Raw genomic sequence first — 26,586 nt, 5'->3', positions numbered from 1 at the left:
TTTGCTCATATTTAATAAGTGTGCCAGTATTAGTGTAGGACACTGTAAGTAACAGCCTCTTATGAAAATTTTTCACAGGTCAGATGCAGTATATTTTGATAAGCCTCTGTACGCATGTATACTATATGGCCAAAAATTTGTGAACAACTGACCATCACGTTAGAAGCTAACAGTTGTATAGTATGTGTTTGTATGCAGTAGCATTACAGTTTCCCTTCACTGGAACTAAGGGGCCCAAACATGTTCCAGTATGACAATGCCCCTGTGCAGTCCATGAAGTCCATGAATATATGGTTTACCAAGGTTTCAGTGGAAGAACTCTAGTGGACTCCAAAGAGACCTGATCTGTACCCCACTGAACACCTTTGGGATGACTTGGAACACTGACTGTACCCCAGGCCTCCTCACCTATCACCTTCTGACCTCACTAATGCTCTTTCTGGCTGAATGGGCAGAGCTTCCCATAACCATGCTCCAAAATCTGGTGGAAAGCCTTCCCAGAAAAGTAGAGGTTAGGATGTTCAAAAAGCACGTGGTGTGATGATCAGGTGTCCACAAATATTTGGCCATATAGTGAATATATGATTGTAAAATGTCCCTAAACATTTCATTTTAAACCATTAAAAATGTATGTTGATTACTTGGGAGCATTACTTTTGTGGAGGACGACACCTGACAATAGACAAAATATGATAATTAAAACAGCCCCATGTCCTTTTACAATCCCAAACCCACCCACCTGGCTAGCCTAGCATACAGATCCTGTAGCTAAAAGTTTCCGTTTATGTCATCCTCTAAAAATCTGAATAACAGACTGTGCCAGGTTGAAACCTTTAAACCTGTTTCAGACTGAGCTAATGCATAATGCTTCTCAAATATAATATATATATATATATATATATATATATATATACACATATATATATACACATATATACATACATATATATATATATATATATACATACATATATATATATATATATATACATACATATATATATATATATATATATATATATATATATATATATATATTAAAAAAGATGAAGTTTTGAGAAAGTGTATGGTTTAAATGGAAAATATGAATATAGCACTGTGGTAACAAATTTACCCATATCTATATTCACAGAATCAGCCATCCAAGAGGCGAAAACTATTTAGAAATCAAGTTGGAGAATGAGTGCATGATTACTTTAAAGCAGATTCCCAAACCTGGTACTCCCTGTCCTGCACATTTTAGTGTTTTCACTGTTCACCACAACTACTTCAACTCAGGAAGCGCTGTTAATTAGTGGATTAGTTGAATAAGTTGTTAGAAAAGGGAAAACACTAAAACGTGCTGAATTGTGGGTGACAGATCTGGGAATTTTTGCTTTAAAGGATTCAGAGTACATCCTTCTGAAAAAAAAAAAAGATCTTGAAGGGTTTTTTTTTTTTATTGAAAGGAGTCATCAGCATGTGAGCAGCAGACCTACCTGCTTACCAACAGCCTGGATGAAACACATTTATTCTGATCTCATGAATAGGAGATTGGTCATGTGGATGTGTGGAGGATGACTCTCCCTCCATCATTACTCAGTCCTGCTGGGGTGTAGAAGTCAGTGCAGAGTAGCAGATGGAACAGTGAGAAAAGAGCCACTTTAAATGGTCTGGGTATAACAAATCAATCTGTTGTACTGTATATATTATTGAATAGCTTACAATGCTTTTCTTTGTTATTGCTCCAAACATGGCGCTGTACATTAACAGTTTTTAAAAGATTCAAACTACAGCTGATAAATATGGCATGCTATGAGATCTTAATTGCTTCTGCAATATTCTGAAACTCATTTTCTGAAGTGCTATGTTAACATGATTAGTGTCTACAGCTTCTACAGATTATTCCCCTGAAATACTGTGCTTTCTTTGCATGTGGACATCAATGCATCATTCCATCTATCAATCTTCTATACCATTTATCCTACTGGGTTGTGGGGAGTCTGGAGTCTATCCCAGGGAGCATAGGGCAGAAGGTGGGGTATACCCTGGACAGGGTACCAAACCATCACAGGGCACAATCACATACACACACATTCACACACCCATTCATACACCACGGACACTTTGGACATGCCAATTAGCCTACCATGCATGTCTTTGGACTGGGTGAGGAAACCGGATTACCTGGAGGAAACTCAGTGCATCATTTATTATCTTGCTATATCTATTGCTTATGCAGATTGGCAAGAACTGAAAGAGGGGGACTGGGAAAAACAGCATTGCTGACCACAGAGTGCAGAAATTTTCCTAAGCCATTCTTCTCTGCTGGCTGTATCTGACTGGCCTGTTGCTATTTGCCCTGGACCATTGGGCAGTTCATTATCAAGGGATGGATTGGTCGATACAGGAAACAAACTCTTCAGCCAGCCAGTACTGATACAGCACTTTTATCTGAACTCTAAATGTCATTGAATGTCGAGAAGCTCTTCTGGATCCAAGTGCTCTGCAGTAGCTTTTATGACTATTTTTTGTACTTAGTGAAGTACAGTGCAAAACAATTTTGATATATTTAGATGTGGAATAAATGACTGCATGTGTTGAGGTGTGTGAAGCTCCAAAATAATAATGATCAACTAATAAGTGGCATAAATCTCTAGTCTGTCGTCGTAAAGCAATACCATCTGACCGTGTTCTCAGTGGTCTGTCATGAAGCATTGTTTTGGACCAGAATCACTCATTCAGACATGGACATAATCTAATCCTACATATATGTATTAGTATTAGTTTTTTTCTCTCTCTCTCTCTCTCTCACTCTCTATCTCTCTCTCTCTCTTCCTTCCTTCCTTTCTTCCTTCCTCTTGTGCTAGAGCATCTTCCTGTGGATAGCACGATGTGACCTGCTGTGTCTATTACCTGACACAGCAGACTGATTGGCAATGATCCTCCAATCAGTGATAGCACTGAATTTAGCAGACTGGCTAGATTACACTATCTATAACAATATAAAATGCTAAAAGAAAAAAGTGTATGGGGCGCCAAACATAAAACATTGAATACTTTTGCCTGAATACATTTGAGGCTATTCTGATACATTTAGATAGCGACTCCCAGGGGCGTTAGCTGGCTGTTAATCATGCGGCCCAGATTCTTCTCCATCAAAAAAAGTTTTTAAAATGTACTTCTAAATGTTTCCATTCATTCTTTTTCTTGCATGTGAGGGCTAATTGCTTAAAAATGTGAAAATTGGACAAAATATTTTGTTCAATTTTGTGGACAAAAAAAGTTGAATTTATCATAAAACTTGCCTCGGGTGTTATCAGTGTTTGCAGGACTACCAGACCGATAAAATGGAAAACCTTTTTTGGCTATCTAAAATGAGACTAGGCTAGTTTGGTGTTGCTAGCTAAAGGGAGGCACAACTCAGCTATCGTTGTATGGGTTTAACTGTATGGGTTTAAGTGCCATGTAAAGTACATTAGCTGTCCTTATGCTCTGCTCATAACATGTTCTTGTAACTTGGAACTCATATATACACCTTATTTTCCTGCTGAGCATGATAGGATGTTAATGCTTCAGTTTCAACCCATTTACTGGTAAAAAAAAAAAAAAAAAAAAGAAAAGAAAAATCTGCATATATCTATTTTCCCTGCACCCTAACTGACTGTGTGAGCTAGTATTTGGCAGAATTGAGAGCTATTAGCCAATAAGACACAAGTATTTCCACGTATTTTGCTGTAAACTCTGTCTGATTGGTCTCGCCTCCATTCATTGAAGCTACAAAATTACAGCACTGCCATCTTCTTTTACTGATGTTCAGTTACGTAGTGACGAACTGTTCCAACTGGAGAATTATTTGGAGCTAAAGAATAAATCTGAGAGCTCATCTCGAAAAAAAAGTCGTATGAGACTACCCAAACCTCAAATATTAATTGCGAACTAATATACTCACTAAGTAAGTAAGTAATTTCCACTACAAAGTGCAACCACTATAACTATACAGAGAACTGCATCCAGTACGATCTCCAAAATTCGACCTACTGAAGTCTCTACTTCCTAGTCAGGGAACTGTCGATCCAAATCTCACCAGCCAATGAGAATAAATCGCTGTTAAGCCCCGCCCACATGTGAGATTTGTTCCTTAATGGCAAACATAACTTTGAAAATATAAACGAAAGCTCTGGCAGCACATTCATAAACCATGATTAGCGAAAACGAAGCTTAGAAAACTTAACAGCAGTTTATTTGAAAACCACGTTAAATTCAACTTAAACATTACATTTTTGCCACTGAGTTCACTGTTTTCAGTTTCAGAGTGTTTTTCTTCTTTCTCACTGTATATTTTTGTTAGTTTCTTGAAACTTATGTTTAACACTTTTGGCACAAATTTAATTCCATAGTAGGGTTGCCAGGGTTACACCATACTGTGCAAGTTTTGGAACGAGCTTGAGGCTGTCAAAAGCTGCAGCATAGCTAAGTGTGTCCATTATTATTTTAATCAGCAACAGTTGCAGATGGCTGTATGTGCATTCGTTTGGGACTGTGATGTCATCATTACAACCGGTAATCCTGAAATTTGTCTTCCTTATGAAATTACACTGGGAAAAAAATTAATTGATTGATACAAATGTATACATTAGTTCTATTCACTAATCATTGAGTCCTGGAATAACGCTGACCCAAGCTGAGGATCGAACCAGAATCCCTTGAGCTATGAGGCAGTGATGCTACTCACTATGCTACCCCACATGACCTCAGTTGTGTTAATACTAGGTTGATTGTTCACATTCACTCCGCATAATTCAGACTAGTAGACTATATTTTTGTTTAAATTTCTTTTAGTATAAGCAATGAAATCATGTTTTCTCTTACATCTGACCCACAACATATTCCCTTTTTTCTGTGTATAGCTGTACAAAAATACAAAAGAAGCTAAATGTAAAAGTAGGTAGCACCCATAGCACTAGCTACTCAGGTAGCCAGTTTAGCTACCACTAATGCACTGTGTACCTACTTCTCCACATCTGTGTGTTAAAATAAAAACGGACACACTTATCTTTGCTGTACAGCATATAAGCCTAACCATACGTTTCAACATCATGCACAGAATAAGTTGTGATCTCGAGAAGACAACAACTTTTGTCATTTTAAAAGCACAAGGAAAAAAACCTCATGGCCTTTCCACTGAAAAAAATGCTACCCAGCTTTTGTAGTGTTTGTACCAGTATGTTGTAACCTTGGCAACCCTACTGTTCTGTTTTTCCATAGTGCACACTCCAAACATTTAAATTCTACATTTACATTTAATATTTATATTTAATATTTTTTTTAACATCTAATATTTACACAGAAATTTAAAACTATTATTTGGCACGAGTCTCTATCTAAATGGATCAGAATGGCCTCAAATGTTCAACGAAGTCAGCGAGAAAAGAGTATTCAACTTTTTACATTTGGCGCCTCATAAGGGAGAGACTGCAGAAAGTACCGGTTATACCTGGATGGTCTACACAAAGTACAGGGTTTTTGCTAATTAGGTGCAATTAGGCATTATTAGCCTATAGATAGATAGCAAAATAGGCAGAAGGGTATCAAATGTACTTTTTTCTTGTTTAGCTTGTTTGGTTGTTGCTTGTTGTTTGGTTCATTTTGAATGTACGTGGGAAAACACTATGGAAAGCCAAATGGGTCATTATTCACGTGCATCGTTACGCAATTTTACATTTAAAAACGCAGTTTTCTACTCGCTGCCAGGTGTTAAGATAACGCCGCCAGGTTTTAAGTTAACAGCACACATCGCTTAATAGGCACATTCATTTGCTAATTAAAAACAAAGAGAAGGAACTTTGTTTTACAACTTTGTTAGGTAAGGATTTTGTCTCTGCTGTTCATAAATATTATTCATTATTTAATAGTAAGTGAAGGACATCAGGTCCGGGATTATCAGACAACAGAAGTCAGGTGCAGTCATTTATTGTCTGCTTGCAACAAAGTTCCTTCTCGCCATTGTTGGTGTTTTGCCTATTGAATGATCTGACTTGCCATAGATTCCTCAAAGACAATAGAGGGGGAGCTTTGTAATGAGCGTTAACTTAACGCTGGTCAGCATGTAATGATAACTTAAATGCCTGGCAGTGCTCTGCGTTTATTTAACAACTAGCGCCATTATCTTAACGCCTGGTGGCTATTAGAAAACTGCGTTTTTAAACGTAAAATGGTGTAATGATGCACGTGAATAATGACCCATTTGGCTTTCCATACATCGTAGGCATTGTCTCACAGCTCCAGTGTCTCTGGATCGATGTAGAGCTCAGGGCTCAGGTTACTGTCTGTGGAGTGCTCTTGTGGGTTTCCATTCAGGGTGTATTCCTACCTCACACCCAGTGTTCCCAGGATAGTCTCCAGATAAAGCGATTACTGAAGATGTATAAATGATGAATGGATATACTTAGAGAATAATTTCCATGATTTGTTAAAGAAAGCAGACTATGTAGGACTGCAAGAGATAGTGCCTATGATCAGCTTGAAAACAGGAGGATAAGGCACTGAAGCACTGAATTGTCTTTTTACTTACATTGTTTCCCAGTCTTTATTGCCTGGTGTCTTACAGTACTTTTTCAGAAGTATTGAAGTAGCAAAGTAGCTTTCTTCTCCTTTGCACTTCTGTCCCATGCAGGCTTCTTTTCCTTGCCCTCCCAGTTGTCATTAAATGTTGATGGGGATCAGTGAAACCAATAATCTTGCTGCAAAAACATTGCCAGCAATCAATAGGTTTGTAGCACATCGGGAAGGCATAGCAGAGAGATGGGGAAAGAGGAAGCTTTATCTATCAAATATTAATAAAGTGTTCCCACTGAGGACTGAGGAAAATGCTGCGATTCACCCTCAGTCCCAATTAAGTCCTCAGTTAAGCCTGCTATTGCTTCTGCAGTCTGACCATCAGTAGATGTGTCTCATCCAGAAGGAAGAACTCAGTGAGAATGAAGAAACTCAAGAACAGGAGACACAAAGCATCATCAGAGTTTCATGCTCAAGTTCTAAAAGTAGATAAAGAGAACCCAGTTAAACAAATGAGACAAAAATATTATACGTGGCCACTTATTTATTAAGGAAAACGATCCAATATTACATATCTGTAAGTGGCAAAAGTGTGTGAATCTCTAGGATTAGCAGTTAATTTGAAGGTGAAATTAGAGTCAGGTGTTTTCAATCAGTGGGATGACAATCAGTGTGAGTGAGTGCCCTGTTTTATTTGAAGAATGGGGATCTATCAGAGTCTGATCTTGACAACATGTTTGTGGAAGTGTATCATAAAAAAGACGATTTCTGAGGGCCTCAGAAAAAGAGTTGTTGAAGCTTATCAGGCTGTAAAAGGTTACAAAACCATCTCTAAAGAGATTGGAATCCACCATAGTTGGACAGATTGTGTACAAATTGAGGAAATTCAAGACCATTGTTACCATCCTCAGGAGTGGTCACCCAAAAAGATCACTCCAAGAGCAACACATGTAATAACCCATGTGGTCACAAAGGAACCCAGAGTAACTTCTAAGCACCTAACGGCCTCTCTCACATTGGCTAATGTTAATGTTCATGAGTCCACCATCAGGAGAACACTGAACAACAATGGGGTGCATGGCAGGGTTGCAAGGAATGAACCACTGCTCTCCAAAAAGAACATTGCTGCCTGTCTGCAGTTTGCTAAAGATCACGTGGACAAGCCAGAAGGCTATTGGAAAGATGTTTTTTGGACAGATGAGAACAAAATAGAACTTTTTGGTTTAAATGAGAAGCATTATTTTAGATAAGAACCTTATCCCATCTGTGAAACCTGGTGGGGTTGTATCATGCTTTTGGGCCTGTTTTGCTGCATCTGGGCCAGGACGACTTGCCATCGTTGATAGAACAATGAATTCTGAATTATACCAGCAAATTTTAAAGGAAAATATCAGGACATCTGTCCATTAACCGAATCTCAAGAGAAAATGGGTCATGCAGCAAGACAGTGACCCTAAGCACACAAGTTGTTTTTACCAAAGAATGGTTAAAGAAGCATAAATTTTATGTTTTGGAATGGCCAAGTCAAAGTCCTGACCTTAATCCAAATGAAATGAAATGTTGTGGAAGGACTTAAAGCAAACAGTTCATGTGAGGAAACCCACCAACATCCCAGAGTTGAAGTTGTTCTGTACTGAGGAATGGGATAAAATTCCTCCAAGCCGATATGCAGGACTAAACAACAGTTACGGAAATGTTTAGTTACAGTTACTGCTGCACAAGCAGTTCATACCAGATGCTGAAAGCAAAGGTTCACATACTTTTACCACATACAGATATGTAATATTGGATCATTTTCCTCAATAAATAAATGACCAAGTATAATATTTTTGTCTCAGTTGTTTAATTGGGTTCTCTTTATCTACTTTTACGACTTGTATTAAAATCCGATGATGTTTTAGGTCATATTTTTGCAGATATATAGAAAATTCTAAAGAGTTCACAAACTTTGAAGCACCTGATACCTCAGCTTGTGCTCATCATACGTAACATCTTTTGGATTCCATTCCTTTTCCTGTGTCTTTCCTTTCCTGTGCATATCCTCACACAACTGTGTATAAATTTGTTTTATCACAGACTTTCCATCTTTGTTGGTTTCTTTCCTTCTAATGGGTGTATGTGAATCTGTGGTGTTCTGGTAGCCACAGTTATTTTCTGCAAGTGAGGGAGACTGTTTCCAATTTATATGGATTTTTATTCAACTCAACAAGAAACACTGTACTCCTGTTATTTGAGAACATTGAGCAATTATGCTTCATTAAGCAGTTTTCATCTTGTTTCAATGTATAGTGGTAAATACTTCTGGTAGTGATTCTAATAATGATATCTCTGTGTTTTTTGCTGAACTCAACCATGAAACAAATGATATTTCTTTCATCCTTTGTCTTTTACTCCACAGTCATGATGGCAATAAAACACAAAGGCAGCAGGGGAAAAGTGTAAAGTCCTGCCTAATATTAGTTTTTGTTTGGGTTTGCAGTGATGGTGCCAAGCTTCAGCTCTATGGCCGCTGCTAGAAGGTGCGGCTCCATCTACAAGGGTTTTGCCCAGTGTCTTCTGGCCCTGGGGGACAGCTTGTCTGTCAGCAGCCAAAAAGACGAGGACATGCACGACATCGACTCAGTCTGCAGGTCTGTAGACCATAACATTACGCTAAGACACATACACAGTGCAATGATGTTCTCAAGCCCAAATGAAAAGATATGAGAGTAATGCATCAAAGAAATGGGTTCCCTTGGTATACAAACCTTTATGTTCACTATGATGGAGTTCCACCTACACACAGTGTAACTCATTCACACCTCAGGATTATGTGTCATACTCTGCTCATGGCATTTTCAACTACATAATAGGTACTATAGAGTACCATGGCTCACTGCCACAGCATCTCATTCATTGACTTTCTTCCAGTGTTTCCATTTCCATCTGATCTATCCTTCTTGCTCAACAGATTCCTGTCCATCATTATTCCATGAGTCCTTAATCCATATTTATACAATGTCTCCTCCATGTCTGCAGAAGCTGCTTAAGTATTCAATGTGGAGCAGCAAAGTATGCTTTTAAAACAGCTTCATGTGTTTGCAATCATATTCAAACTGACTGAGTGAGCAGCATCATGACTGCTGCATTATAATGTGTTATAATTACACCACAGTGCTGTTGAAATCTCCATTCTGGTTGCTCTGTAGTTGTTGATTAATTTTCCATAACAGCATAACTGTTAAAAATATGTATACTCGTTGATATGGTGAGGTTTTCTGTAAGAATACATTTATTTAACATTTATGGAAGAAGTCTCCAGTGTCAGCACTTTGTAAAAGTCAGTAAGTCAATTTTAGAATATGAGAAAGTCTACAGGAAATACTTTTTTTTTGTCTTATTAACTTAGAGAGAGAGAAAAAGAGAGACAAACGACGCCACATTATACTACATTTAATGTACTGTAACTATAAACAGATTTTTACAAAATGACATTCTTTAATTAATAACAAAAATTATTGGAACATTATTGTGGTATATAGTGGAATCACGCCACCCCATTGTCTGTTATTTTCCTATAGCAGCACATCCCAAAATATTTTATTCCTTTGATATGCCACATTTAAAGCCTATTTCAGTATCCTATAGTGACAGAGCTGTGCTTCTGTGTTTGTTTACTGTTATTACTATAAGTGTCTATGTTACACTTTTTTATATGGTATCCAGTACCAAGTGTATTCATAATATATTGAGCTTCATGATAATTTATCAAGTACTCTTTATACCTTAGAAGTAAACAGACTGTTTTCATTAGAATATTATGGAAAAGTAAAGAATTATATAGAGATTTTTGCTTAATATATGCACTGTATGGCCCAAAGTTTGTGGACATCTGACCATCACACTCATATGGGTTGCCTTCCCCAAACTGTTGCCACAAAGTTGGAATTTCCCTTGAGTTGAACTAAAGCATCCAAACCTGTTCCAGCATGATAATGCCCTTATACACAAAGTGAGCTCCATAAACACATGATTTGCCAAGGCTGGTGTGGAAGAACTTGAGTGGCCTGCACAGAGCCCTGACCTCAACCCCACTGAACACCTTTGGGATGTATTGGAATGTCGACTGCACTCTAGGTCTCTTCGCCCAACATCAGCATCTGACCTCCCAGGAAAAGCTTTCCCAAAAGAGTGGAGACTATATAACAGCAAAGTGGGACTAAATTTGCAATGAGATGTTCAAAAAGCATATATGAGTGTTATGGTCAGGTGTCTACAAACCTTTGGGCAAAAATAATGTATGTGATTATATGTTTGGATGATCTTCCTAAAATAATTAGACAAACCTCCCTCTCACAGACCCTAAAAGTTGTCAATTACCCAAACTAGGCTAAAACTGAGAGCTTTATCTAAACTGTTGTTAATTAGTACAAAGCTATTTTAGACATAAATAGTATAATACAAGTATTACTACAATTTATGTGTTGTCTATGAGATTAGTGAATATTTTAGTGGTGGCTAGCTAGCACATTGACAACAGTATATCCATAGCTGTCTCATCCTGATCAATGTTCAAAATAGAATACAATATAATTTACAGTCAGGTCCATAAATATTTGTACATTGACAAAGTTAATTTTATTCGAGCTATTCTCCACATTATATTAGAATTGAAATAAAATATAGCTTATAAAGAATATAAGCATTACAAATCATGCATGACTGCCTGAAGTCTGGAACCCATAAACATCACCAAACACTGGGTTTCTTCCCTGGTGATGTTCTGCCAGGCCTTTACTGCAGCTATCCTCAATTTCTTCTTGTTCAGGGCCATTTCACCTTCAGTTTTGCCTTCATCAATTGAAATGCAAGTGAAATGCATGCTCAAGTTAATCACCTGATTCAGGTCAGGTGATTAACTTGGCCATTGCAGAACATTCCACTTCTTTGCCTTAAAAAAGTCTTGGGTTGCTTTCGAAATATGCTTCAGGGCATTGTCCATATGCACCTTGAAGCGCCGTCTAATGAGTTATGAAGCATTTGGCTGAATCAGACCAGATAATATAGCCCTATACAATTCAGAATTCATCCTGCTGCTTTTGACAGCAGTCAAATCATCAATAGATACAAGGGAACCAGTTCTATTGGTAGCCATACATATCCACGTCATAAGATGAGGTGGTATGCTTTGGATAGTTCTCTATAATCTGGAGTTGGACCTGGAGTATTTATCAGTAAGATGTCGCCCTTCTATCTGCTGCAAGAATTCACAGTTGTTGTTCACTGCTGTTTACATACCCCTGGATGCTAACAGCACAACAGCTTTGGGCTACTTGCTAACTGCCATTAGTAAACAACAGCAGGCCCATCCAGATGGAGTCTTTGTAATAGCAGGCGATTTCGACAGAGCCAGTCTAAAGACTGTCTTCCCAAAATTTCACCAGCATGTCCAGTGTCCAACTAGAGGAAAAACACACTTGACCATGTACAGTATATAGCAACATCAAGCATGGATATAAAGCATCACCTCTAGGACTTTCTGACCACATTTTACTGCTTCTCATATAGACCACTTATCAACAGGTTCAAACCAACTGCTAGAGTAATACAAGTGTGGCCAGAGGGGGCATCTGAGCAGCTGCTGGACTGCTTCAGTTGCACCGGACCGGAAAGCAGAATTGCGGGCCCGTATTTGTGGACAATATCAACATCTATACATCCTCTGGGCTATTTTATATAAAATGCTGCATTGACAATGTCACCACCAAGAAACGGATTCACATGTTTCCTAACAGCAAGCCGTGAAGGCCCGCAGTTCTGCTTTCCGATCCGGTGACATGCAGCAGTACAGCGCAGCCAGGACGAACTTGATGAAGAGCATCAGGGATGCTAAGGCAGCCTATAGGCGGAGGATCGAGAATGAATTCAGCAACTCGGACCCCCGCCAGGCATGGCAGGGGATTTGTCACATCAGTGGGCAGAATAACACCAGTAGCTTGACAAACAGCAGTGCCTCAGAGGCAGAACATCTCAACCATTTCTTCGCCTGCTTTGAGGTGGAAAGAACTGGGACTACCATCAATTCAGTTCCCGCCACCGATAGCCAGACACTCGTCATTCAGCCTGCTGAGGTGATATGCACTCTCCATAAAATCAACATACGGAAAGCAGCTGGTCCAGATGGTATCCCAGGGTGCATTCTCATAGACTGTGCTGCAAAGTTAGATGAGGTGTTTACAAATCTCTTCAACCTTTCTCTGTTGCAGTGCAGTGTTCCAACCTGCCTGAAGACATCCACGATAGTACCAGTGCCAAAGCAGGCTGCCATAATATCCATTAATGATTATAGGCCCATTGCACTGACACCTGTAATCATGAAATACCTGGAGAGGCTGGTTCTGCATCACATCAAGGCTGCTCTGCCACTCACCTTGGACCCCTACCAGTATGCATAAAGGGCCAACAGGTCAACAGATGATGCCATCCTCACTGCCCTCCACACTGTACTGTGCCACCTGGAACACCAAGGAACGTATGCACGGCTGCTGTTCACGGACTACAGTTCCGCATTTAATACTATCTTACCCAGCAGATTGTTCTCCAAGATGTCTGACCTAGGCATACAGCACAGCATCTGCCTGTGAATTAAGGACTTCTTAACAAAGCGACCAATGTCAGTGAGGATGGACCCGCATCATTCCTCAACTCTGACACTCAGCACAGCAGTACCACATGGCTGTGAGCTGAGCCCATTTCTCTATTCTCTGTATACCCATGACTGTATACCATCTTATAACACTAAGACCATTATCAAATTCGTGGATGACACGGCTGTGGTGGGGTTGACCACCAGAGGCAATGAGTCTGCCTACAGAGAGGTGGTACAGAGGCTGATGGTGTGGTGCACAGAGAATAATCTGACTCTAAACATCAAGAAAACAAAAGAACTCATTATTGATTTCAGAAAGAAGCGGGATGTTCACACACACCGCTGCATATCAACGGGGAGATGGTGGAGAAAGTGTCCAGCTTTAAATTTCTGGGCACACACATCTCAGAGGACCTCTCATCACAATAAACATCACGGCACTAGTCAAGAAGGCATAAAAGCGGCTGTACTTCCTAAGAACGCTCAGTAAGGTAAACCTGTCAAAGTGGCTCTTGGTGTAATTCTACCGCTGCTCCACTGAGAGTGTCCTCACATATGGTATGATTGTGTAGTATGGAGGCAGCTCTGCAGCTGATAAAAAGGCCTTGCAGAGAGTCATAAAGACTGCGCAGAACATCATCACAAACCAATCTGCCCTGGACAATATATTTACCGCCCGTTACCTGCAGAAAACACATAACATTCTAAAGGACCCATATCACCCTGCCCATCATTTGTTTGAATTGTTGCCATCTGGAAAACGCCACAGATCCTATCAAAACACGCACCACAAGATTCATCCTAAAGCTATCACCATACTGAGCCTTTAACTGAAAACACACCCTCCAACTACAACACATCCTTGATATGCAAGAACCATTCTTGTGCAATAACATTATGAGCCCTTTATTCCATTTACATGAAATATGGTCTTTCTTTGTAACATGCACTCAATTATTCTGTAACTGTATACGTTGGCAAGTCCATAATTTTGTTGTATGTTTGTACAATGACAATAAAATCTTTTATTCCCATCATTCTAGTACATGTTGATCTTTGTTTCATCTGTCTATAGGATTCAGAACTGTACAGGCTTTTAACATGTTTTTGGCAAACTCTAATCTGATCTTCCTGTTTACTAATGCTTTACATCTTGTGGTAAACCCTCTGTGATTTAGTCTGCTGAAGTCTCCTCTTGATTGTTGACTTTGACACAGATACGCTATTTCCTGGAGGGTGTTCTTGATTTGGCCAATTATTGTGAAGAGGGTTTTCTTCAGGGAAAGAATTGTTCTGCCACTCACCACAGTTGTTTTCTGTGGCTTTTCGCTGTTCCTGAGCTCACCAGTGTGTTCTTTATTTTTAAGAATGTGCCAAATAGTTCATTTGGCCACATCTAATGTTTTTGCTGTCTCTCTGATGGGTTTGGTTTGATATTTTTAGCCTAATGATGGCTTGCTTCGCTGTCACTGACAGCTCTTTTGAATTCATTTTGAGAGTTAACAGCAACAGATGCAAATGCAAATGCAAAACTTGAAATCAGCTCTAGACCTGATCAAAACCACTGCTTTTTTTTTTTTCCATAGAATGCAAAATAATGAAAGTCTGCACTTTGAGCTCATGATCATTATTCACTTTCCACCCCAAAGTACTGTGGTAGACAGCTAAAATGACAGTAACTTTGTCACTGTTAAATATATATGGACCTGACTGTATGTAAAATATTGAATGCAATATGTAATAGTTTATAAAAGATTACAGATTTTTTGTATGATAACTTCAGTGTCATATTAACCATCCAACATTTTTTTAATCAAACATTGAGAGAGAAATGATTAACCACTGCCCAAACATTAGCTGAACTTGGTGATCTTAGAACTGTCTGGCTATGGCATGATATTATAATAGGTATAGTGGGGAACGGGAAAAAGACATGCTTGCCTCTGTATTGTGTTAGATGTTTTCATTTACTGTATTTATACTGTTGACAGTGTATTAATGTTGTACTGAAGCTAAAAACTAAAGTCTTATTATATCTGCATCACTCCAGTGCAGAAGTAGGCTATTTTAGTTGCATCCCCTGTTGCCAGGTCAGTTGTCATCCTGTGGAACTGAACTACTTTTGAACTGCTGCTGCTGCTGTTAGATTTTTCCAGGTTAGGATTGGATAATTATTTAAACGATATTTTCATTAATATTGTGCAGTTATGTAGTATGCAGTTCATATTCACATGTAAGGAAAAACATTATTTATACACACACACACACACACACACAATGTCATGTTGATGCTCAACATACTGTACCACTAAACCGTTTCAGCATGTATCCACATGCATCTCTTATTCTCATTCTCAAGATTAGCTCCATATATTACTTTATGGATAAATGATTTTGTTTGTCACTGAATTGGTCTACACATTCTTGTTTATGACTAGCTACAAAGCTGTAACTAGTTTCCCAGACAGAAAAATATAAATACCCTGTTTTTATTTCTGTGGTACACTTGAATTTACCTGATTTTTGTAGGTCTGTGGGTTCTGTTAGAACTACAGCCTACAACTTTAATGCTTAAACACTTTTGTAGAATGAACGTAGAACTACATGACCAGTCATTTATTGATTTATTTATTTTTGTACTTTATCCTTGGAATGTTCGACAAGCAGGGTTGGGAGTGTTAATTTAAATATGTATCCCATTACAATTACCAATTACTTCATAAAAAAAATGTAATCAGTAACATAATCCAAGTATCACAATAAGTAACGTAATCTGACTACTTTTGGAATACTTCAAGGTCACATATGTAAATAAAGTGAAGAGAAAAGCAATATGATCTAAAATACTTATATTTAGAGCTTATTTTAGAACTTAAAAACATGATCAATGTTTAGATATGTTTTAATAAAATAAATAAATAAATAAAATATCACTGTGCCTGATGTGGGTAACATTACAGCACAAAAGCTACGGTGACCATATTCTGGTTTTCCAAAAAGAGGACACCATTTCTTTCTTTTGGAGGGTGTCTTAATAGCGTTCAAAACATTGTTTCTATGCAGACTTTAATACACTGAAAAAGACACTGTTAGCATCACATAAATATATATAAATTCCTACATTCTTTTGAATGTCCATGGAATAAAATAAAATATTAGATGCCATGAGTGTGCCTTCTGTCATCATTTACACATTTCAATGGTCATGTAATATGTAATGTGATATGAAATTAAAAATGACCTTATGTGGCCATGGGCATTGTTTCGACTCAGGACAGCTATCATTTATTGCTATTGTCAAGCAATTGTTTGATGCCGTACACAACAGCGCTTCATCTTCGCGCGTTCGCTGACAGTCGGCTAATGATTGAGAGGCAGGAATTTGGCCAATAGTTGCTGCAATCCTTTTATAATCGACCAATTGTTGTGCGAGAAGGCAGGAATTACAGAGAGGCGTTAAAGCAGTGCAAACATGCACACACGTAATACAGTATTAGACCATAAGCACATCATAATGAAGCTAAAACCGAAAATCCCAGACATTTTCTCAAATTTAGACACTTTTTTAAGGTCCTGAAAAGAGGACATGTCTGGGGGAAAAAGAGGACGTGTGGTCACCATAAGAAAAGAATTTCAGAGAACAATTTGTGTTCATTTCTACCAAAATTAACTTTGCACAAAATTTATTTGCGCATGCACCAGGAGGTTACTCATGTGAGTCACGACTGACAAGAGAGAACCAGAACTATAATTAAGCAGCTGTCTATATTGTGTTATGTCAATAGATTAATAAATCCTGATAGTATTCCCCTTTTTTACTAAATGTACCTGTATTCTGATTACTTTGTTTTTGATGTATCTGTAACGGATTACAGTTACAAGTTTTTTGTATCCTGTCTATAAGTGAGCATTTGACAAACTTTAGAAACCTATTTTGAACTGAGAATGTCTGAATGTTTTTGAAGTATACAAATGGGCTACACCATGAAGCAAGCTAGTTTAAAACGTAGTAACCAGAGCGTTGAAGTTTCTCTTAGAGAAATTTTGTTCAGCTAGATGGCTTAGGTAGTTTAGCTACATTTAAGCTACAGTCTTTATCTGTTAGGCTAATTACAAATTATAATCTAAATAATCTGCCATATAATTTATTAATTTTTTTAGCTACAGAATACACAATTAAAAACAATTAGACAATTTGTCCCATAGACTGTCTTTGAATCAGCCATGACATACACCAGCGATAGAATACATATTTTTTTAAGGTAAGTGTCAAAAGGTTACTGGTTGAGAATCAGTTCTCTAAATCGATTTCGCTGCCAACCAACCAATCAATAAGAAATAAATAACTTACATTAATAAATGTTTACAATGATATTGATACAATGAACAATAATAATTTTCAATGTTACATTCCATAATTTATGTAATGGATTACTGGATCTGTTTGTTCAACACTATCAACACTACTCTTATACTTGGTCAGTAAAATAGTTACTTACTAAAAACTAAATATCTGCACAGCTTGCATAAAATGAATATTACAAAAGAAACCAATGAAAGTATGCTAAACAGGTGAAGAGTTTGCTTTTTTTGCTTTTTTATGAGATGTAACAAATGTTTTAATTATGGTCTTTTTAGCATTTTTTTTAACTGATGTTTACCAAACTAGTATTTTAAGTTGTATTCATTTATACATTCTCAAATAAAATCAGTGAGCGTCTGAGATTTCAGCCATCACTGAGCAGTCAGCCATCTCTGCAGTAAAAAGCTGTCCTTTTCCAGAAGATGCCCGGTTATTAATGAAGCCCAGTCCCTGATATTCAGCATTTTAGCACAAAAAGTCTGAAACATTTTTAGAGAACTTGCATCTTTCTATTTTTGCACTGACGTTTTCTTTGGGAGCGAAATTACTCTTACCCTTAATTGCAGAGGTGCCCCAGTGATCAAGGGTCCTTTAGACAGCATCAACATCTGTGTACCCTCAGATTCCTGGTCTTAGCTGACACGAGTGGAACTCAGTTTGGTCTTCTGCTGTTGTAGCCTATACACCTCAAGGTTTAATGTGTTGTGCATTCTGAGATGCTTTTCTGCTCACCATGGTTTTAAAGAGTAATTATTTTGATTTACCATAGTCTTCATGTCAGCTTGAACCATTCCAGCTGTTCTCCTCATCAACCTGGAGCTCCTCACAGAACTGCCATTCACTCTTTTTTTTTTTTTCTTTTTTCTTTTTTTTTCTTTTAAAAGACAAGTGATAATCCCAGGGGATCACAGTTTCTGAAATTCTCAAACCAGTCTGTTTGGCACCAACATGCCACGGTCAAAGTCCCTGAAATTAACATTTTTCCCCCCCTTCTGCTCTTGACCTGTGCCTGCATGATTTTATGCATTGGCTGCTGCCACATGATTGGCTGATTTGGTAACTGCATGAACGTACAGGTGTTCCTAATAAAGTAGTCAGCGATTGTAGATGACAGTATATTACCATCCAATATATTGGATTTGTTAATATATAGACAGTATATTGTAATTATGGTAAACAATATACAGATTATTGTTACTATTCTGTGGTAGTGGCATAGCTAGAGGGTGCGTTTCATATATATATCCAGTGGAACTGTCATAAAGGTATTATTGCAGTGTTATTGAGATGGAAAGATTGGTTGGTGGTAGATCGTACCTTAAATGATTAAATAACATTTAAGTTTAATCCTGGATAATTCCTGGCTATATTTGTGTTTTGTGGCTCATATATTTTACGTACTGCTGTAGCACATAGTGTACATTGCAAAATATTGGTAATAAATGTACCGCATGGTATTTTCCCATATGTTGTGGTATATTTTTGTTGAATAAGAGATAGTCCTACTTAGCTAATCATTTGTGAATTGTACTTGTTGCAGATCATGGGATGATTTCCATGACTGTGCAAACAATGCTATGGCTGGCTGCCCTGACGAAGCCGCTGTTGTGTGGGAGTCCCTGAGACAAGAGTCTAAAAAGATGCAGTTTGCAGGTAACCTGTATGACATGTGCTCTAGTCGCAGCCAATCAGCAATCGACACAGGGGCCCAGAACCCAGATGAGACCAATCAAGAGTCCCTGAAAGGAAAGGCCAGTCATTTAAGCCCAGGCCTAAACATCCTTCTCCTCACTTGCATGTGTTTACTGTTCCTCTACCTGTGGATATAAGCCAAGACTTTCTGCTTCAAGGGACATGCAGTGGAATGTAATGAATTACCAATGGACTGTCGTGTGTGATGTTGACATTTCTCAAAGGTAACACGTTGTAAATAATAATTCTTTTTTTTTTGTTTGCTTGTAAAAAGGCATGCTTTTGAACAGAATTCTACACATGTACAGTGCCCTCTATAATGATTGGCACGTTCATGAAAAAAAGCAAAAAGGAATATCTAAAAATAATAGCACATGCAATAAGTAATACATGGAGCTCAAACATACACAGACATTGTGTAGTTTTATTTGAACAGTTTTTTTTCTCTACAAAATACCACTTACAAAATTATTTGCCCCCTTACATTTAATATTTAATAACGTGTACATTGGAGAGCGTAAAAGCACTATGTCGTGTAAACTAGAGGCAATGGATGCAAATGCAGACTTCATTTTAAGAAAATACAAACAAGTAACTAAAATAGTGAGAAAACACAAACACAAACAGGGGATACAGGGCTAAACATAAGCAAGACTATGGTATACTTAGTAACGCATAAACATGACAACAGAAACAACAAAAGCTTGAGAAAAAAGTACTGAAACAAAGTAACTTACATACCGGTGTTAATCAGAGTGAAAAAAAGACACAGGTGAGGCTGATTGAGACATGTGACCAGGTCATGTGACATGCAGGGGCTAATTGGTGAGGTAGTTTAGCACTGATTTTGGTATAACCCTGCCACACTAAAGGAATAATAGCACAAAATCTGAAAAAGAATATAAAGTATTGCTTCACAACATGATGTTTTGATGGTGACAAATATTATTTCACCTTTTCACGTTTTACAAGTCTCATTTTTTGTCCAAACAAGACTTAGGCAAACACTGCTTAATAATAACTGGATACAGCAAATTGGATTTGTTTGACAGCATAGAATTGTCAGGGTTTTTTTTCCTTATTCAGAGCAATATATGTAGTGCTATTATGTTTTTTCTGCAAAACGTGTTTATGAATAAAATATTACATTTTTATTACAAATCTGTTATTTCCCTCTGTGTAAATATTTATATATAACATTCACAACAATGTATAATTTAAAAAAAATGTCTGCTATGGGAAGAAAATGTAATTTACATAAGAGAATGTTGTGGTTCATTCTGGGAAATACTGTATGTCAAATATTCTGAGACATCAAGTTACATTCAATATTAGATATTTGTGAGCCAACATTTAAAGTGCACCTGTTATGGTTTTTCAGATATTATCTTTCATGTAGTGTGTTATAGAAATGTTTGTGAATGTAAAAAATCTGCAAAGTTTATAAAATCAAAGCGCACGACAAACGGAGTTATTGACTCCTAAAAGAAGGAAGCGATTCTGAACAGCTAAAACGAGTCGTTAGTAATTCCAGACTTACTTACTTCCTGTATTAACCTACGTAGGTTTGTAACAAAAAGCCCCGCCTCTGGTCTTCATTGGCTGCTAGCGAACAGACGGAGCTGAAACTCGTTATGGTAGTGGGCGTTTCCTTTTCGACACATGCTGACGCTGGTAGACCAATCACAACAGACTGGGACATCTGACCAATCAGAGTAGAGTATGCTCTCTGAAAAGGAGGAGTTTAGAACGAATCATTTAACGGGTCATTTGTGACACGGGGAAAAAGGTAATGCTGCAATTTAAATTATGAGTTATGAATTATGAGATTTTTTTTTTTTTACCTTGGGTGCATGTAAATCTATTGTATGAGACCCATTTTTTTGTTCTATTCGATTTGTACTTTTTACTGTTCTCACTGGCAATTTAATACTAATATTGTTACTTATTAGAATCTGTAAGAATGTGGGTTTTTTTGTTGTTGTGAGGATTCAAAATGTATCACTTTTTCCGCTGTAACAGTAATACTAATAGTAATTCTGAAGAGCCCAGATCTGTTAATTTTTCTTGAGATGTAATTTGGTGCTTCATGGTCAGTGAATGACATGTGAATGTAAGAACTACTGTACCTCAAAGATGCACGTCAGTATCACCTCAGAACTCAAATTGATGCAATCATCTCTAATCATATTAAAAATGTATAACATGACCAACAGAACAATTGAATTGTATTATACATCATCTATAATTTTATCCAAATTTTAGCATTCTTTTTTTTTTTTCTTTATTTTTTTTGGAAACACTTTTTGCAGTCACACTTTGAATTCCCTTCTCACATAAAGTTCATAATATTCTAACAAGCATTATATTTAATAGAAATGGAGGCATGAGAAAAGTTTGAGTACTGACCTGCTCCTTCACTCTAACCTTAATGCTCATTACTTATTATGCTAATTGGCTCGTGTGAGTCCTTATGAATTTGCAATGGCGATAGTCCTTTAAAGATAAAGGGAGATGTCACATAGTGCATGGGTTCGTTATAAGTCTGTCCTCATTCCTTTGAAGGTAGATCCTATATCATATCACTGTCCATCAGATGGGATATTTTATGCAGAAACTCTGGGATTAAAGGGATTTTCCACATGGATGCCATCAACCAGAGACCCTGAAACTGCTTGTCCAATGCTTGCAACCTTGTTATTTATTTCAAATGGACATTTCAAAAACAATCTAAGAGACGAAATGATTTTAATTAGAACATATTCCAAGCATACATACTGTACTTTCAGTCTTTTTTTTTTCCCTTTCCTTGTGTATGAACATTTCACAACCTGATGAGACAATAAATAAAATGTACTGACTGATGAATTTCTGCTCAATGTGTTGTGTAAATATATCACACACATCATGTAACAGCAGCAGATGCTCCATTTACGTGCGTCACTCTGATACTGTTGGTATGTAGGTGCATTCTCCATGCAATGAATTGCTATTTTACTGGATGTGTGAGATTACAGTGAGCTGAACTCTGAGCTCTGTGCTAATGCTATGAAATATTGCATTCCTGTCTTCAATGCTTATACTTATTTTTTTATTTTTTTATTTTTTTATTCCTCTGCCGACATGAATATTTCATGCATCCCAGCTGCTTTCATAAACATAGACAGTTAGCAGGATGGAGATCACCACAGAGTGAGAAGCCACATACATGCACACTGGAACGTGAGAATGTGGAAATGTGGTGCTTGATCAACAGGAATTATTTTCACGTTAATTGGCTCCGAAGCAAATCTGAGCTTTCTGGGTGAAACATTGTGAAACTGTGTCTAACATCTAAAAACTGCAGCAAATGGAGGCTGTTGATGCTCAAAAAGGTGCCATGGGTCAGATTTTTATAGAGGCACAATCATTGCTTGAGAGTCACTGACTGAAAATACATGTGGGCTTTATTTTTAAAGTATCATATTATTATAGATACATATGCTAGGATAAGTTAGATAAGGCTTTTCTGTGAGGTTCAGCAGCTGGAAAGACAATTTTCATTTTGCTCCATATTTAGTTACATTTTTTTTGTTTGTGTAACATAAATTTTAATTAGTCATTTGAACAGGTTACTTTTTAAACAAAGTACATTTTTATACAATAATATCACTGTAGAAGTTGTCTGTAAGTTGTACAGTAATTTGTTGGCAGCATGGTTGTCAGTAAATTACTGTAATATGTTCTGTAGTATTAAATAACACATAATCCAGTAAAGTTGCACATTTGGCCGAAGTTTACGGCAACAAACCATGTTTGAAAATCAGAACATCAACATGTTACAGAGGAAATACTTTGAAATCTTAATTGGACTCTTCAAATGCAGGGTTTCCTCAGACTTTTTTTTTTTGCAGCCAGGAACCATTTTAACTCATTTATTCATCCTCAGAAAACTCTTTATCCTGGGCAGGGTCACAGTGGATCTGGAGCATACCGCAGTAACACTGGGCTGAAGGCAGGAGAATTCACCCCAGGTGGGATGCCAGGCCACCATGCACACACATACATTCGTTTTTACCTAGGGGCAGTTTAGACTTGATTACATGTTTTTGGACAGTAGAAGGAAACCAGAGAACTCCACATAGACAGTAATGCAAGCTCAGAATTGAACTCAGGAACCTGGAGCTGCGAGGCGGCAATGCTACCCACTTCCCTTTTGTGCTGCAACGTAATGCTCGATCCCGAGACCTCTTGAGGAGTGATATGGCAGAGACAGCGTAGCAGTTACGCCACACCACCTTAACTGTTAAATAAATTGTTTTAATAAAACTGTTTTATAAATCTGTTTTATTTACTTGACCCCTGTCTGAATATAATCCTATTCAAATATTAGGCTCATACGCACAACACTATTTTGGCTATTTATTAGCGTTTTATTCCTGAAATTTCGCAAATAATACATTATGTTTATGTTGACATTACTTATAATTCAACTTGTATTTGAGTTATTTAAATTCAGATTAAACCCATTTCAATCAATTGAGGAAATGTGCAAGCATAATCCCTGACTGTGTTTCACTGACCCGTTTGAGAACCACTGTTCTAGGGCATAGAGTCACTTACATGTTCTGCTACAAAAACAAAGTAGTCAGGTAATGAAAAATAACCATTTAATAATCACCTGAGGCTTTCTACCATATGGCAACTCTTTAGAAAGAGGCAAAAAAGGGGAAAAAAAGAACACTTTGCAGTGATCTCTGTCCCGTTTTTTATCTGGGATTCCAACTGTTTTGCTGCAGTAGGCAGTTTAAAGTTGTCCATAAGGTAGAAACACACACACAACCTCAATCCAGAGCTTTAATATTCACACCACTTTCCTGAATTCTAACACTACCTGATTGATCTGGGAGAGTGCTGGCATGTTTGATTACTCTTTTACTGCTCTCCTCCATCTCTCTTCACCTCCCCACCATCCTCTTCCTCCTCTCACTGCAGCTCCTCATAGCTGGCATAATCTGGCAGCTTACTGATCTAGCCAGGTCCTGTTTTTATGAAGTCACTCAGAGATGCAAAGTCCAAGAAGATCAAGATTCAACAGTTTATTGTCATAAGTAGGAAACCGTCTGTTACACAGTACAATTAAATTCTCACTTGCTGAATCCTCCCAGCAACCCCTGACATACAAACAAAAAAACATAAATTACAAATAGTTAACAAAGATGAGATGTTCACTAAGAGTCTACTCCGTTTCATTCATCTTCATCAGTCTTCCTATATCAAATACAGCGTATACTAAATGACAAGATGCAAGATTCCACTTGAACACAAACATCTCAGTTTAGTTCTGTTATCTTTCAATACCAGAAACATTAAGTCTTTATACCGTGTTCTCCAGAATTATTTGTGCCTTATATGAAAATGAGCAAAAGACCATCACAAAATAATGGATTTATATATATTTAATCATTCTTATATTGATTTGGATGGTATAATATTTTAGTTATCATTTTGCCGCAAGCTATATCCATGGCCAAGCCTGAACCTGAAATATTCTAGTACAGTATTTAGCAGAATTCTTGAAGCCATCGATCTTCACAAGAGCCCCTGAGTGTCAATAAAATTGGCACATATATTTTTATTTTATTTTTTAAAATATAATTTTATATTTAAAAAAGTGCTGTTGAGAACCAACCATTTCTAATGTTTCTAGTGTTTGCTGTTTGAGGCACCATGTTTATTCCTCCCTAATGCAAAGTGACTATACATCAGTTAAACATTGAAAAATGCTTGAGAGCAGCAAGTGGCTTTATTAATAAAAAGGTCATACTGATTTAGCATCCCTGCACCTTTAAGTGTATGGTTTAGTTAAGTTTGTTTACTTATACAGAGTGCTGTCTAATTAGCCTGTTAGCTAGCAAGCTACTAATTAGCTATCAAACAGGTTGTTTTCTAATGATTACAATGCTGTCAAAAAGTATTTGCCTGATTTCTTCTGTTTTTGTGTATATCTCATAAGGGTTCGTTCAGATTCTTCATAATGAAATTCCAGGACTTTGAAGGACTTTTCAAACACATTTTTTTTGTTTTCAAGGACTATACAAGAGGTGTCCATCCATCCATCTATTTTCTGTACCACTTATCCTACGCAGAGTTGCGGGGAGCATGGAGCCTATCCCAGGGAACTCATGGCACGAGGTGGGGGACACCGTGGACAGGGTGCCAACCAATCACAGGGCACAATCACACTCACACACCCATTCACACACTACGGACAATTTAGAGATGCCAATCAGCCTGCAATGCATGTCTTTGGACTGGGGAGGAAACCGGAGTACCCTGAGGAAACCCCCGGATCACAGGGAGAACAGGCAAGCTCCACACACACAGGGGGGTGGCAGGAATAGAACTGCCAACCCTGGAGATGTTAGGCAAACGTAATAACCACTAAGCCACAGTGCCTCCCAGAAGAGATGTCCTTCAAACATTATTATTATTATTATTATTTATTTATTTTTAATTAAAAAAAAATTATAATGATAATAAAACAACAAATTTTTATATGGTACCTTTTCCAGCCATGCTAGACTAAATTTGCATTTCCCAGGCATTGCTTTGTCTTCACCATAATGTCAGTATACTCCAGGTGAGTGACAGGAGCACTGTTGACAACAACTTTCAGGGGAAAGCCACTAAATGTCGCTAGATGAGGTCATGTGCTAATTAGCATATTCATTACGTATTCATTCACTACTCTGTGTGCTCACATACTGTATTTTAATACAGCTGAATTCCCAATAAAGCAGTTCTCATTTTCACATTTTTTTCATTTCTGTTGTCAGACAACGGAATGAGTATGAAATAGTGACTGAACCGCGGCCCATTAAGACACTACATGTTTACCAGCCGTCACTTCCAACGTTTCCAAGCTGCTGCTCTGCACTGACAAAATCCTGATTTGATAACCACAACGTCATCTGACAAAATCACCATACACACAAGTTAAAGACAACGGCTGTGAGAGAGAGGTGTACCTGCAGTGGGAAAGCAGGACCATGCGCTTACGGGGCAGTATTGACCGCTCTCTTCTATGGGAAGTTTGCAAGGTTTGCCCAAAAACTCGATAGATTTGTTGCTAGGTGATTTTTTGAAAGTTTCAAGGTTTTCCAGTACTTACATTTCAAAAAGACAAATTCAAGCATCTTGTATTTACCCTGTCTCATAGTTTTATATCTTCAAAAAAGATACACCATAAAACAAAGGCAACCAGAGTAAACACACAATACAGTTTTTATTTTTTTAAACACTATTTTAAGACTTTAAGCCGTGCTAAACTTTCTCCATATAATGGGTTTCTAAGAGTGAAAAACACTTAAATTATCATTCTGCT

At 37.6% G+C, this 26,586-nt stretch overlaps 1 protein-coding gene and 1 long non-coding RNA gene across 3 annotated transcripts in view; one reads left to right on the top strand and one right to left on the bottom strand.

Moving 5' to 3' along the window:
- nrn1la (neuritin 1-like a) overlaps positions 1–22,088 on the top strand; it is a 36,123-nt gene extending 14,035 nt beyond the window's left edge. The window contains exons 2-4 of one of the 2 annotated variants that reach the window (XR_008385739.1): positions 9,017–9,167; positions 19,069–19,444; positions 20,786–22,088. Coding sequence is in view for 1 of the 2 variants with exons in the window: in XM_053623158.1 (XP_053479133.1) it covers positions 9,017–9,167; positions 19,069–19,357 (440 nt within the window). In the remaining variant the exon portion in view is untranslated. Of the gene's footprint in view, positions 1–9,016; positions 9,168–19,068 lie in introns of both variants that reach the window. The other variant, XM_053623158.1, reaches the window with a different exon arrangement.
- LOC128606768 (uncharacterized) lies at positions 1,526–18,502 on the bottom strand. Its single transcript, XR_008385740.1, has 3 exons — positions 18,083–18,502; positions 6,554–6,722; positions 1,526–1,587 (listed from the first exon to the last, which is right to left on the bottom strand). It is a non-coding gene; the product is annotated as an uncharacterized LOC128606768 (long non-coding RNA).
- Positions 22,089–26,586: the final 4,498 nt, after the last annotated feature.

The sequence above is a fragment of the Ictalurus furcatus genome, chromosome 4 (assembly GCF_023375685.1).
Source record: "Ictalurus furcatus strain D&B chromosome 4, Billie_1.0, whole genome shotgun sequence".
Taxonomy (NCBI): Eukaryota; Metazoa; Chordata; class Actinopteri; order Siluriformes; family Ictaluridae; genus Ictalurus; species Ictalurus furcatus.
This window is presented reverse-complemented; position numbering and strand designations above follow the sequence as displayed.